Raw genomic sequence first — 15762 nt, 5'->3', positions numbered from 1 at the left:
TTTAAAAAAATATATTTTATTGATTTTTTACAGAGAGGAAGGGAGAGAGATAGAGAGCTAGAAACATCGATGAGAGAGAAACATCGATCAGCTGCCTCCTGCACACCTCCCACTGGGGATGTGCCCGCAACCAAGGTACATGCCCTCAACCGGAATCGAACCCGGGACCCTTCAGTCGGCAGGCCGATGCTCCATCCACTGAGCCAAACCAGTTTCAGCAATACTTCATTCCTTGTTATGACCAAACTAGAGGCCTGGTGCACGAAATCCGTGCACCAGTGTGTGTGTGTGTGTGTGTGTGTGTGTGTGTGTGTGTCCGCCCAGCCTGCGCCCTCTCGCAATCCAGTGCCCTCTCGCAATCCAGGACCCCTTGGGTAGGGTTCCTAGGACTGGCCGGCCATCAGGGCCTATCGGGGCTTTCCTTCCCCCGGCTGCCGGCAGCTGGCCCCGCCCCCACAGCTGCTACTGCTTGTCATCTGTGCGGCACTGCCCCAGCCCCTTCCCCGCCACCAGTCGCCTACCTCTGCGGGCGACAGGCATGGAGTGCAATCACTTGGCTGGCCCCGCATACCCACCACAGCGTCATTGGCTGGTGGCCTGGGCCTCCCTCTGTGGGGCGATCCATCATGGGGCAATAGCAGGGCCCCCCGACTAATCGCATCGTACCCACCTTAGCTGGCCTGGCGCCAGTGCATGTCATAGCATGGTCATCTGGAAATTCATCCAGACGGTTGGTTGTTCTGCTGTTCAGTTGTTCAGTTGATTTGCATATTACGCTTTTATTATTATAGATAATTTTCCATTGGTCCCCTTTTGTACCCCTACTTATCATTTTATGGGCATTTCAGTTGTTTCCACTTTTTGACTATTACTAATAATGATGTTATGATATTAGTGTGTATAAATTTTTATGCAGATAAGAAGTGGAATTGCTGGATTATATGATAACTGTGTTTAACATTTTGAGGAACTACCAAACTGTTTTCCAATGTAGGTGCACCATTTTAAATTTTCACTAGCAATGAATGAGGGTTCCATTTTCTGCACATCCTAGTCAACAATTGCTGTTTTCCTTTTTAGCCATCCTATTTGGTGTGAGTGGTATCTCATTGTGATTTTGATTTGCATTTCTCTAGTGACTAATGTTGACTGTTTTTGTATGTGTTCACTGGCCATTTATTTATATATCTCTTTGAAAATGTATTTGAATGTTTATTTAACTCCTTTGTTTATTTTTAAATTAGGTTATTTGTCTTTTTATTGTTGAGTTGTAAGAATACCATATATTTTATTGTATTTTTAAAGTATCACTTTATTTGTTTGCAAGACTGATTTTTTTCCTCTTATTGGAAGGTCCTATCCAAAATGCACTGCTGTCTGCACAAGGACATAATTCTCAGCTTCCAGGATCCTACTCTCATCTAATACCAGCAAAGACTTTGAATCCAGTCTCTGGACAGTCGAACTATGGTGGTTCTCAGACTGTTTCTCCATTAAGTAATTATCAGGGACCTGGGCAGACTCTTCATAGACCACCTGTGGCTTCTAATCCAGTGACACCTTCACTCCATAGTGGTCCTGTTCCCAGAATGCCACAACATGCTTCTCAGAACCCAGCTGCTACACCAATGCCTTCTGGTAGCTTTCATCCTGGAGCCAACGTACCCCCACCTCTGAATTGGCAGTATAACTATCCATCCACAGGATCACAGACAAACCATTATCCTCGTGTATCAACCGGACCAACTATGTCTGGGAATACAAATTTGACAAGTCATCAATATGTTTCTTCTGGAGATCCTTCACATCAAAACAACTTCATAAAATCAGGTAGAGTTCTTTAAAATATAGAAATGGGAAACTTTTGCTTAATTAGACATTTGAATTAATGTTTCAAGTCTTAAAAACATTGTAAGACTATTGATTTTTTAAATAACTTTTAATATTTAAATGAACTACTTCTCTAACCTTTAAGTTAACTTAAAATTGTGGATTGTTCCTGCTTTGCATCTTATCCTCTGTGTTTCCTTGAGTCACTCATGATATTTCAGGGATTCTGGAATGCATGCAGAACCACTTCCTTAAGGACTGATCATTACTTTTATTAAATTGGTTCTGTTTTGTATTCTAGGGAAGATCAATCCCTGTGGTTTCTCTTTGGTCTTTTTTTTTTTTTATATTTTATTGCTTTTTTACAGAGAGGAAGGGAGAGGGATAGAGAGTTAGAAACATCGATGAGAGAGAAACATCGACCAGCTGCCTCCTGCACACCTCCTACTGGGGATGTGCCCGCAACCAAGGTACATGCCCTTGACCGGAATCGAACCTGGGACCTTTCAGTCTGCAGGCCGATGCTCTATCCACCGAGCCAAACCGGTCAGGGCTCTTTGGTCTTTTTATTTTGTTTTCTTACTAGGGGCCCGGTGCACGAAATTCGTGCATGGGGGGTGGTGTCCCTCAGGCCGGCCTGCACCCTCTCCAATCTGGGACCCCTCAAAGGATGTCCTACTGCCAGTTTACAGGGATTAGGCCTAAACCAGCAGTCGGACATCCCTCTCGCAATCCGGGACTGCTGGCTCCTAACTGCTCACCTGCCTGCCTAATTGCCCCTAACCACGCTGCCTGCCGGCCTGCTCACCCCCTATTGCCCCCCGCCACCGGCCTGCTTGCCCCCAAGTGCCCCCCCTGCCAGCCTGATCACCCCCAACTGCCCCCCGTGCCAGTGTGCTCGCTCCCAACTGCCTCCCCTGCCGGCCTGCTCACCCCCAACTTCCTCCCCTGCTGGCCTGCTCGCCCCCACCTTCCTCCCCACTGGCCTGCTCACCCCCAGCTGCCCCCCTGCTGGCCTGCTCACTACAAACTCCCCCCCCTCCCCCCGCTGTCCTGATCATCTCCAACTGACCCCCACTGACGGCCTGCTCGCCCCCAACTGGCCCCCCTGCTGGTCTGCTTACCCCCAACAGCCCCGCCCCCCAACAGCCTGATCACCCACAACTGCCCTCCCCTCTTGGCCTTTAACTGCCTCTACCTCAGCCCCACCACCATGGCTTTGTCCAGAAGAATGTCCGGAAGGTCTCCTGGAAGGTCTCCCAGTCTAATTAGCATATTACCCTTTTATTAGTATAGATAGAGGCCTGGTGCCCAGGTGGGGGCCAGCTGGTTTGCCCTGAAGGGTGTCCTGGATCAGGGTGGGGGTCCCCTTGGGGCATGGGGCAGCCTGGGCGAGGGGCCTGTGGTGGTTTGCAGGCCAGCCATGCCCCCTTGGGGTGAGGGTCCCTGCTGGGGGGGCATGGCCAGCCTGGGTGAGAGGCTGAGGGCTGTTTTCAAGCTGGCCACAGCCCCTTCAGGGTGGGGGTCCTGCTGGGGTGCCTGGCCAGCCTGGGTGAGGGGCTGATGGCTGTTTGCAGGCTGGCCAAGCCCCCTAGTGGGGACCCTCACCCCATGGGGGCGTGGCCAGCCTGGGTGAGAGGCTGAGGGCTCTTCTCAGGCTGGCCACTCTCCCTTCAGGGTGGGGGTCCTTACTGGGGTGAATGGCCAGCCTGGGTGAGGGGCTGATGGCTGTTTGCAGGCTGGCCAAGCCCCCCAGCAGGGACCCTCACCCCATGGGGGTGTGGCCAGCCTGGGTGAGGGGCTGAGGGCTATTTTCAGGCTGGCCACAGCCCCTTCAGGGTTGGGGGGGGTCCTTCTGGGGTGCATGACCAGCCTGGGTGAGGGGCTGATGGCCGTTTTCAGGCTGGCCATGCCCCCCCGGCGACCTAAGCTCCCAGCCCCTCCTTTTTTTTCTTTTTCTTTTCTTTTCTTTCTTTTTTTTTTTTTTTTTTTTTTCAGCACCTCCTTGAGCGGAGGCCAGGGCCGGCTGGAAGCAGGTATCAGGGATTTATTTATCTTCTATAATTGAAACTTTGTAGCCTTGAGCGGAGGCCAGGACTGGCTCGAAGTCTGGGTTGCGCTTGGCAACCCAGGCTCCCAGCACCTCCTTGAGTGGAGGCCAGGGCCGGCTGGAAGCAGGTATCTGGGATTTATTTATCTTCTATAATTGAATCTTTATAGCTTTGAGCGGAGGCCAGGGCCGGCCAGAGCAGGCAGGAAGCTTGGCTTCCTGCATTGCCGGGGGCAACCCAAGCCTCCTGCTCACTCTGGCTCTGTGGCTGCGGCCATCTTTGTTGGGTTAATTTGCATATTCGCTCCTGATTGGCTGGTGGGTGTAGCGGAGTAATGGTTAATTTGCATGTTTCTCTTTTATTAGTGTAGATATTTTCATTGATTTCAGAGAGGAAGGGAGAGGGAGATAGAGGGGTAGAAATAACAGTGATGATAGAGAATCATTGATTGGCTGCCTCCTGTATGCCCACACTGGGGATTGAGCTTGCAACTCAGGAATTGAACTATGACCTCCTGGTTTATAGGTTGATGCGCAGCCATTGAGCTACACCGTCTGGCTCTCTTTGGTCTTGATTTGAGGTTTGGGTTATCTTTTTGTTATGGCATAGACAGTTTTTGGCCCCAGAAACTGTAGGATCTGTCAAAACATATCATACTTTTGGAGTGAGGAGTGTTATTGAGCATAACTGCAGTCAGAAAGCTGTAGACATGAAGAACCAATATCAACCCTTGCCACTTTGGCTCAGTGGATAGAACATTGGCCTATGGACAGAAGGGTTCTGGGTTTGATTCTGGGCAAGGTCACGTGCCTCGGTTGCAGGTTCCTCCCCCTGGCCCGGGTCCTGGTCAGGGCCCATGTAGGAGGGAATCAATCATGTTTCTCTCATGTTTCTTTCTGTCTTTCTCTCTCTTTTCCATTCTCTCTGAAGATCAGTGGAAAAATATCTTTGGGTGAGGATTAAAAAAAATAAAAAATAATAAAGAAATAAAGTGACAAAAAAAAAAAGAAAGAATCCAATGCATTCAATAAGCAAAATACAAAAAGAAGAAGAAAAAAAGCAGTGGACAGATTTTTATATTTATGTTTTCTTCTAAGAGTTTAGCTTCTATATTTATGTCTTTGATCAATTTTGTGTTAATTTTTTTTTTATATGGTATTAGGTAGGGATTCATCTTCGTTCTTGTTGATGTGGAGATACAGTTGTCCCAGGACTATTTGCTAAACTATTCTTTCTCCCATTGAATTATCTTGGCACCCTGGTTGAAAATCAGTTGCTCATAAATGTAAGGCTTTATTTCTGGACTCTAAATTCTATTTCATTGACCTATATGTCTATATCTTTATACCAGCACCAAACATCTTGATTACTGTAGCTTTGTAGTGATATTTGGATTTGGGAAGTCTGACCCTACCAACTTTGTTTTTCGTTTTGAAGGTTGTTTTGGCTGTACATCACTTTGGGAAGAAATCTATATGTTCTTGGACTGACTTTTATCTTTTTATTTTTAACCTCAATGTCTGATCATATCTGGTTCATTTAACTATTAAAATTTGTCTTATACACTTATAAACATTAGTAGTGTTACTTTGAAAAGCATTTAAAACTCTGTATCGGGATCTGCAGGTTGAATCTGCTCAGCAGACATCCTCAAGGAAATGAACTGTGAAAGCATCCAAGTGAAATAGTAATAAATAGTTACCTTTTTATACTCATGTGTATTACTGCGTATACTATATACACTTCATTGTAGTTTAACTGCTGAAACTACTTATTTTTCTTACCTCATTGATCAGCTGTTGACCCTGAGAATGCATTTTGGCCTTGTAAAGAGTAGGACTATTTCTAGAAACTTAATTTCTTTGTCAAAATCTTTTGACCCACAATTGTTAGAACCAAAATTCTCCTGGTTACTTTCATTTTTTAATTTTTAAAAAATTTTATTTATTGATTCTAGATAGACAGGAAACTCATATATGCATTCATTGGTTGACTCTTATATGTGTCCTAACTGGGGATTGAACTGCAACCTTGGCGTATTGCTCTAACCAACTGATCCACTCAGCCAGGGATCTCCTGGTTATTTTTTTTACTCCTGGTTACTTTTATTCTTATTCTTATTCTTATTCTTATTCTTATTCTTATTCTTATTCTTATTCTTACCATGAGTGAGCATCAGTCAGTTGAAATTAATCAATATTCACTTCATAATTAATAATTATACGTAACAATTATTTAATATTATTTTCCAGCACTTTGCCAGACTTTTATATTATGTTATCTTAATTTTCATAACAGTCTCTTTTACAAGAAAGAAATCTGAGCCTTGAATCATTTACCCAAAGCCACAAGAAAATAATTTGGGGACAGGTGCTATATAAAAAGTGTTTAAGAATAGGTGTAGCTTCTTGTTTAAAAACACATGATCAATAATCTGAAATATTTTTGGCGCTAACAGAAACCTTCAGGTAGAGCACCTTGACTGCAGCACAAATGTGGTGAAAGAGGCATAAGCAAGTGTCATTACTTATGAAGGTTTCCACGTAAAAGTAGGAGAAAGATAAACTAATAAAATGAACCTAAAATAAATGTATGACTACCCTTCTTTTTTCTTATGAGAAAAAAAATTCTTCATATTTGACCTCTGTTTTTTTCAACCCATCATTAATAATAGGTGCCTGGTTGTTCAATTTCAAAACTGTATATAAGTTATACTCAGTTTCTAGTCCACATATTAAAATTATTTTTCCTCCCTAATAGTCCATCTGTTAGCATCCTTGCATTGGTTTTAGGGATCTTAGGAGACAGGTTCTAAAACTCTAGTTATTATTGTTATAAATAAGAATTACACAGCTTGAAAAAATAATGACTATCCTATAAAATGTAGCATATTTTTTTATTCAAAAATATTCTGTTTAAAGCTGTGAAAAATCTCGGTAAGTTCACTAGAATGCTGTTAAACATTAGGTTGTTACATTTTTGTGAACAGATGTGTCATACGTTCTTGTTCATGCTGTGTTGGTACTGTACCTTGCCCTTTTGTTCCTTTGACTTGTCAGTATTGCCAAAGATATGTGTGGGTGCTTCTTTGATAAGGGTGTTACATGGTAGTAATCTTTGTCTTCACTTTTGTCAACAGGGCACTGATTAGTCTTATTGGGAGCCATAAAGTTTAGTAATACAATGATTTTTCAATTTGGCCCTGGAAAATTGAACACTGTTGAAGAAGCATATTGAAAATTTTTATTTGTCTATCTTTCTTTATTCCTTTAGTTGTACAAAATTACAGGGTTAAATGTAGAATATATTATAAAGTAAAATTTATTACCTATTTCACTTATAAATTCAGAGGCTAAAAGAAAGCCTTGGGCTGGAAAATTAAATCACATACTTATCAGTATTATTTTATCTACTTTGCAGACTTTGTTCCTCCTCTTTGGCAAATGAGAAGGTGGAAGTAATACTGTTGACTTGAGTGAATAGGTGGTTGTGAGTTTTGGAACTTTTGATATCACATAGAAGAATTTCCTCAAGAGTAACTGATAATGTTTTTTACACTAGCCAGAACTTAATTGTCCTAATGGAAAATTGGTATAGTTGAGGCAGTAAGAATACTGGTAGATACAAGGACAAATATCATGTAATTCTTAGTTTAGTTTGATGAGTATTTTTACACCTCTTGGATAGTGACCTATAAGGCATATGCATAAACTTTGGATCATTTCCTGTTTTTTAAGCTTAGGGAGTGGGTTTTTATTTATTTTTTGTTTTGTTTTTCTTTTTTTTTTAGGGAGTGTTTTTAATATAGTATTTAAACCATTATTGAAAGTAAACTACTTTTTAAAAAATGTATTTTTATTGATTTCAGAGAGGGAGAGAGACATAGGAACATCAATGATGGGAGAGAATCATTGATTAGTAGCCTCCTGAACACACCCCACTGGGAATCCAGCCCGAAACCCAGGCATGTGCCCTGATGGGGAATCAAACCATGACCTCCTGGTTCATAGGTCAATGCTCAACCACTGAGCTATGCCAGCTGGACGAAAGTAAACTACTTTTGTTTCGTTGTTTTTTTTAAATATATTTTATTGATTTTTTACAGAGAGTAAGGGAGAGGGATAGAGAGTTAGAAACATCGATGAGAGAGAAACATCGATCAGGTGCCTCCTGCACACCCCCTACTGGGAATGTGCCCACAACCAAGGTACATGCCCTTGACCAGAATTGAACCCAGGACCCTTCAGTCCACAGGCCGACGCTCTATTCACTGAGCCAAACCGGTTTCGGCGAAAGTAAACTACTTTTGATTATTATTAGGTTATTGAACAGAGTACAAAGTTACAATCTCATTTTTATTTATTTATTTATATTTTATTGATTTTTTACAGATAGGAAGGGAGAGGAATAGAGAGTTAGAAACATCGATGAGAGAGAAACATCGAACAGCTGCCTCCTGCACACTCCCCACTGGGGATGTGCATGCAACCAAGGTACATGCCCTTGACTGGAATCGAACCTGGGACCCTTGAGTCTGCAGGCCGACGCTCTATCCACTGAGCCAAACTGGTCAGGGCCACAATCTCATTTTTAATAGCTTATACACCGCCAATAAAAATGAAGCAGAATGAAATAAAACTTAGAGAATTTAGAGTATCACAATACTAACAAATTACAAAGTAATTACAAAGCTAACTCTAAACCTAATCAATGTTAAATGAATGGACTATATTAATAGGTCATTAATAAAATTTTATGTTAATTTCTACTGGAATATTTGGCAGGGCCTGTTGAAACTCTGTGACCAATCAATGAAAAATTAATCAATAGAGAGGGCATTGTATCTATCTTATAAGTTATTTGATGTTGAGTTTATACTTATACTGCTTTAATAATTTACAGATAAGCACTATAGGAGAGACTTGGCAAGATGTAAAGTATGCATATAAATTAAGTCATAAACCTGGGAAGTTAACATATTTCTGGTAATTTGCTGGTGGTTGTAATTAAAATTTCAAAGTTACTCAGATTTAGTGAAAGGCTATTTGGCCTTTGTCTTAAATTCTTAAGTAATGTGAAAAACCATTGTTTTCATAGGTACTGCACCCCCTCTGAATCCACCTCTGCCTACCACTTTCCAACCAGGAGTTCCTCTTGGGCCTCCTCCAACTGGAGGACCACCTCCATTGAGGGCCCTAAGTCCACAGAAATCATCACATAGGGATGTGCCCCAGCCCTCATTTAATTCACCTATCAACCAAGAAGGTAAGGATGGCAAAACCAAGTCAAGTCCTAAAGGTTTGACTTAGGGTAGAAGAATGAATATTATCTGAAATCTGTGTATCCATATCATATTTTTTCCAGAAAATCTAGTTGTTTTGATTAGGGTTGGTCTTAAGAAATTTAGAGTTTAAAGAAGTTCCTCAGAATTCCACAGCCCTATGTATGCTGGGCTGTGAGCTAGCATTCAGGAACCAGTGCTGTTAACTTTTTTTATTGCTGTGGTTATAAAGTTAGGTGCCTTTCGGGAGAGGGAGGTGAGTGGAGAGTTCCTGCTTTTCTGTTAGAACTATTTTCATATACTGGCTTTTTTCCATGGAAGTGGTATTTTGATTGTCACCGTTACTGTAAATAGCCTATTTAATAAAGAGGGAATATGCTAATTGACCCTCACGCCATTGCAAAGATGGCAGCACCCACAGCAAATAAGGAGGGAATATGCTAATTGACTGCCATGCCCTCAAAGGTGGTGGTGCCCAGTTCCCTCAGCCTCGCACCTGCCTCCAGAGTCCCCCAGTCCCCTCAGCCCCCCAGCTGCCCAGGGCCGGCTCGAGGTGCAGGCAAGCCTCGGATGGCGGCTGCCTAGCCAATGCCCAAGGTGCAGGCAAGCCTCAGATGTCGGCTGCCTAGCTGCCCAGGGCCAGCCCAAGGCTCAGGTAACCAGGGCCAGCCAAGGCTTGCGCTGCCGGCAGTGGCAGCAGCAGAGGTATAATGGGGCATCGCCTTCTCCTGATCGCCAGGTTACCTCCCACCCCTGAGGGCTCCCGGACTGTGAGAGGGGGCAGGCCGGGCTGAGGGACCCTCCCCTCCAGTGCATGAATTTTCATGCACCGGGCCTCTAGTTAGCAAATATTTATGAATCTAAATACAAAGTTAAATATACATGCATTTTGAAGTTTTATATAAATAAAATGTCTTAAAGCATTGTCTTCAGATATAATTTTAAAATGTTTATTAATTTAATATTTTGTAAAAAAATTTGATTTTAGCAGTAATTTAACCATTGCAACAAGATGTGGAAATAGGAAAACAGAAAAGGAGGGGAAAAACCATTACCTATATCCTACTACTAAATACAATAAATATAATTTTTCTTGTAGCAGTTCCTTTTTTTAGAATTTTAAGTGTGTGTGGGGGAGATTTGTGAGTAGTTTGAAAAGAATGGTATGCACTAGCCAGTTTGGCTCAGTGGACAGAGCATCAGCCTGTGGACTGAAGGGTCCCAGGTTCGATTCTGGTCAAGGGCACATGCCCGGGTTGTGGGCTCGATCCCCAGTAGGAGGCATGCAGGAGGCAGCCGATCAATGATTCTCTCTCATCATTGATGTTTCTATCTCTCTGAAATAAATAAAAATATATTTAAAAAAAAGAAAAGAATGGTATTAACAATGAATAACAAAATGATAAAGCAATGTCCCACAGGTTGCCACATTATTTAAAATTTTAACCAATTAAAAATATACACACTATTTTTGTTTGTTTCTGCAAAGTGTTTGTTTTAATTCTCACCCAGGGATATGTTTTTATTGATTTTTAGAGAGAGAGGGAAGGAGAGAGAGAGAAACATCTATATGAGAGAGAAATATCAATCAGTTGCTCTCTGCAGACAATTTTTTTTGTTTTGTTAATCCTCACCAGAGGATATGTTGCCATTGATTTTTAGAGAGAGTAGAAGCAGGGAGGGGGAGAGACAGAGAGAGAGAAACATTGATGTGAGAGAGACACATCAATTGGTTGCCTCCAGCACATTCCCATGATGGAGCTAGAGATCAAACCTGGAACAGGAAATATGTGTCCTTTTTTGGAATCGAACCTATGACCTTTCAGTCCATGGGTGACGCTCTAACCATTGAGCAAAACCAGCTAGGGCTGCAAATAGTTTTAAAAAGTTTTTCTATATCAACTCATGGCTAAAATCATGGTGGTCTTGAGAACTGTATAGAAGTTGTCAACTGTATTAAAACCTTTAAACTTATCTGTTTGGTGTCACAATAAATATTAACGTTCGCACCTTTGTACTTAGGTGCTAGAGGTTGATGCTAGTCACTGATTTTAGTTTCTTCTGACCTGAAATAGCATACATACCTAGAAGTAAATTTTTACTCTTCATAAGCAGATGTTTCTGGTATTTAACTTTAACTCTTCAAATTGAGGGGGAAACAAGATTTAAAATAAATTTTAGTGGTGGTTCTCTAGATTGAGGCAGTTGTTCTAATTTATATACCTTCAGATTCTAAATTGTACCTTTTTCATATTTTGAAAAAAAGTTATTTTTATTCTCATAATTTTATTTTATTTTTAAATAGTATTGATTTTGGTGATTTTTCTTTCAGTGTGTATTGCTCTTAAGAGATTTTTAATGCTACTCTTGCAAATGCTGAAATCTTTCAGATAGTATATAAATCAACACATAGATCCATTAAATTTTGTACACTCCACAAAGGACCATCCTTTTTATTTTTTTTTATATATTTTATTGACTTTTTACAGAGAGGAAGGGAGAGGGATAGAGAGTTAGAAACATCGATGAGAGAGAAACATCGATCAGCTGCCTCCTGCACACCTCCCACTGGTGATTGTGCCCGCAACCAAGGTACATGCCCTTGACCGGAATCGAATCTGGGACACTTCAGTCTGCAGGCCGACGCTCTATCCACTGAGCCAAACCGGCTATGGCAGGACCATCCTTTTTAGAAGTTTATAAAATTATTTGCTACTTTGGTATATTTTGTACATTTAAAAACTGGCATTGTTTAAAACTTTTATTTCAACATTTGATATTTTTCTTTGGCTGTGGTTTAAACTATATTTGTCATTTGAAAAATTATCTTAAATTAGCTCCAGTCTTATTGAAATTGTAATAATTGTTCTAATGGAAATATTAATAAACTTTTCTTAGGTATAACATCAAGTACCAATAATGGATCTATGATGGTTCACAATAGTTATGATGAAATTGAAGGCGGTGGCTTCTTGGGTGAGATGCTATGAAAGTTTTTTTGTTGTTGTTGATTTTAGGAAACAAAGAAGAAATCTTTATAATCATGTCCCACAACAATGATTATTGTTAGCATTTTTTTATCTCCATGCATATAGATTTCTTTTGTTAATTTTTTCCCCTCAGAGTTGGGATTGTGGGATTTATTATTATGATGCTATGACTATAGAGTATTTTTTACCAGTTAGATCTATTTAAATTTAACTAATTGAATATTTAGTATGTTTTCATTAAAGTTATTTTAAATTAGAGTTTTCATCTGAATACAGAGTTTCATACATATAAAAGTAAATTAACTACACAAAACTTATTTTTGTGTTTATAGTTGTAGTCTACATTAAGTAGATTTTTTAAAAATATATATTTTTATTGATTTCAGAGAGGAAGGGAGAGGGAAAGAGAGATAGAAACATCAATGATAAGAGGGAATCATTGATCGGCTGCCTCCCGCACGCCCCCCCACTGGGGACCGAGCCTGTAACCCAGGCATGTGCCCTTGGCTGGAGTCGAACCTGGGACCCTTCAGTCCATAGGCTGATGCTCTCTATCCACTGAGCCAAACCAGCTAGGACTACATTAAGTAGATTTTAATCATTGCTTTCTTTGTTGCTAGTATTTGTCTTATTTTACAGAAGTGATAAATGAAAGTATTATCTTATTGGAAGGATTTTGGAATTATAACTCCTATGATTTAATGGATCTATGTGTTGATTTAAAGTATTCTGGAGTGTAAAATAGAACTTAGAAGTTACCTTGTTTCTAGCAACACCACAGCTTACTAATAAGAATCCTACAGTGAGCCGAAGTGTTGGATATTCATATCCCTCTTTACCACCTGGTTATCAGAACACACAACCACCTAGTACAACCGGAATGCCACCCTCTTCCTTGAGCTACCCAAGTGGGCCACAGGCCTTTGCCCAGGTAAACTTTTTGTTTCTGTTTTTTTTTTTACTCATTTTCCACCTTTTTGTTTAAACTGTAAATACATGGAAAAGTTTCAGGACATATATAATGAACATTTTTAACCCATTAGAATAACAATGAATATTTCATAAGACCTTTGTCCTGTTACATAACTCCAGAACCAAAAAATTGATCAGAAAGTCTAGATTACGGTTTTATTTAAATAGAAATTAAATAACTAAGTCCTTATACACTTCTGTTTTCAACTGAAGACATTATAAAGATTACTTACCTTCAAATTATACATCTTCAGAATTCCTTAGGTGCTAATCATTTAACTGCAAGCATGAGTGGATTAAGTCTGCATCCAGATGGGCTAAGAGTTATTAACCTTCTTCATGAGAGAAACATGCTTCCGTCAACACCTTTGCAGCCTCCGGTTCCTAATTTGCATGAAGATATCCAGAGACTCAACTGTAACCCAGAGTAAGGCTCAGTGTTTCTTATATTTCACTCATTCTAAAAATTTTCCAGATTCCTTTGGAGTCATATATTATGAACAAGTTGTGCAGATATATTAATTTATGAAAGTAGTTCTGCGGGTAGAAAACAACTCTTTTAGTTGCTTACTTAATTGATATTTGAAATGTAATAAGCTTAGAAATAGGGTTGCAATTTCTGAGATGATTGCTGCCTTTATCAGCTATAATGGTAGTGTGATATTCATTATCATTATGGTAGCTACATTATTTCTTCAGTCCAAAGTACGGAGATTTAATTCTATATAATCCTTTATTTGCTCTCATTTCAAATTGTTTTTTATAAAAAACATAATTATAACACTCTTTCCTTAAAATTGACCATATAGGCTTAAATATATAAAGTGAAGATGTTGTGATAAATTGAATTTTGTTATAAATAGTATTTTAGAACCTTCAGCAAATTTGGATCATCACCGGTTTGGCTCAGTGGATAGAGCATTGGTGTGCGGACCTAGGGTCCTGGGTTCGATTCCAGTCAAGGGCACATACCTTGGTTGCAGGCTCCTCCCCGGCCCAGGCCCTGGTTAAGGCGTGTGCAGGAAACAACTAATCGATGTGTTTATCTCACATTGATATTTCACTGTCTTGTCTTCTCTCTTCCTCGGGTGAGGATCAACATTAACACACACACACACACACACACACACACACACACACACACACACACACACGGGTCCTTTGATAGTCTAGATTTACACACAAGCAGAGAAGAAACTTTTCTTTAATTATATACTAGAGATTGTAACCATCTACCCTCTCTTTCTGAATAGGATTTAAATATTTAAATGGGATAGAATTTGAGAGAGCCTGTTGAAATATTTTATGTATTCGTAATCTGATCCAGTGTTAAAATTGTACCCTTTTTTTTTTGGTTGTTAATCCTCACCTGAGGATATTTTTTCTTCTGACTTTTAGAGGGAGTGGAAGGGAGGGAGGAAGGGGAGAGAGAAAGAGACACATTGATTGGTTACCACCCAAATGCACCCTGACTGACAAGGGCTGGGGATCAACCCCACAACCAAGATATGAGGTACGGTCCCTTGACTGGGAACCGAACCCTTAACCCTTCGGTCTGAGCCCGACCCTCTAGCCACTGAACTAAACCAGCCAGGGCAAAATGTGTACCTTTTAAATCTTTTTGTTGTTGTTGTTCAAAAATAATCATAGCAACAACTGATACATTATTTTTACTTTACTATAGGTTATTTCGATGTACACTGACTAGCATTCCTCAGACTCAGGCCTTACTGAATAAAGCCAAACTTCCGTTAGGACTGCTGCTTCATCCTTTCAAAGACCTAATGGTAGGTTATAAATTATTTACCTATTAAAATACTTTACCGAGTCTCCCAGTTCTGCCATTCTTGGAATAAAATTTGTTCTTTAGGAAGCTGTTTTTAAAAAAAGAAGAAAAGGGGCCCAAGCCTTCTGATCGACCCTATTCCACTCCCTCAAAAAAGCCTTTTCACTTTTGTCTTAAGGCTCTGGGACCTTGACATATGGCCACATACTGTCGAGAGGATCAGTGCATAAGTGAATTGATTTTCAAAAAAAAAAACTCCAATTGATTATAGGATTTTATTGCCTTTACTGATATTTTTATACTAAGACTTTACAACTTTTTTTTAATGTAGGATAAACTTTAAGTAGGAACGTAATTGCAAAGTTTAATTGAATATTTAAATATGACAGTTCTTTCATGAGAACTTAGTAAGCCTCTTACTATAACATGAAGAAACTTCGAAATAATTTGTTTTAGAATAGAGGTGGGGAACATATAAGGCCTGTGAAATGATTTGGTCTGGCTCTGCCAAGGCATTAGAGGTGAGTTAATTGAATGTTTGACCAAATATAGCAGGCTAATTTTGTATGGTCCAAGAATGATGTTATATATATTGAAATGGCCCTTGGCAGAAAAAAGGATCCTCACCCCTGTTTTAGAATGTTAATCATTCCTTTGCCACCCATCTCAAAAATACATTATAAATTTACTGTGTTGGTTTTGCGTGTAAATGTTTAATGAGAAAATAAATACTTTTTAAAAGGTAAAATTTAAGAGACCAGTCCTGCCCTGACCTGTTTGGCTCAGTGGATAGAGCGTCAGCCTGCGGACTGAAGGGTCCTGGGTTCGATTCTGGTCAAGGGCATGTACCTT

General features: G+C 40.3%; 1 protein-coding gene across 1 annotated transcript in view; it reads left to right on the top strand.

Annotated features, from left to right (window-relative positions):
* The window catches only part of SEC24A (SEC24 homolog A, COPII coat complex component), a 72246-nt gene that overhangs the window by 11835 nt on the left and 44649 nt on the right, over nucleotides 1-15762 (top strand). The window contains exons 2-7 of the mRNA XM_080672395.1: nucleotides 1354-1830; nucleotides 8979-9146; nucleotides 12061-12138; nucleotides 12923-13083; nucleotides 13379-13551; nucleotides 14809-14911. Of these exons, the coding sequence (XP_080528521.1) occupies nucleotides 1354-1830; nucleotides 8979-9146; nucleotides 12061-12138; nucleotides 12923-13083; nucleotides 13379-13551; nucleotides 14809-14911 (1160 nt within the window). The remainder of the gene's footprint in view (nucleotides 1-1353; nucleotides 1831-8978; nucleotides 9147-12060; nucleotides 12139-12922; nucleotides 13084-13378; nucleotides 13552-14808; nucleotides 14912-15762) is intronic.

This window comes from Plecotus auritus, assembly GCF_963455305.1.
Source record: "Plecotus auritus genome assembly, chromosome: 6".
NCBI lineage: Eukaryota > Metazoa > Chordata > Mammalia > Chiroptera > Vespertilionidae > Plecotus > Plecotus auritus.
Note: the sequence above shows the minus strand (reverse complement) of the source record. Positions and strands in the feature narration are given on the sequence as shown.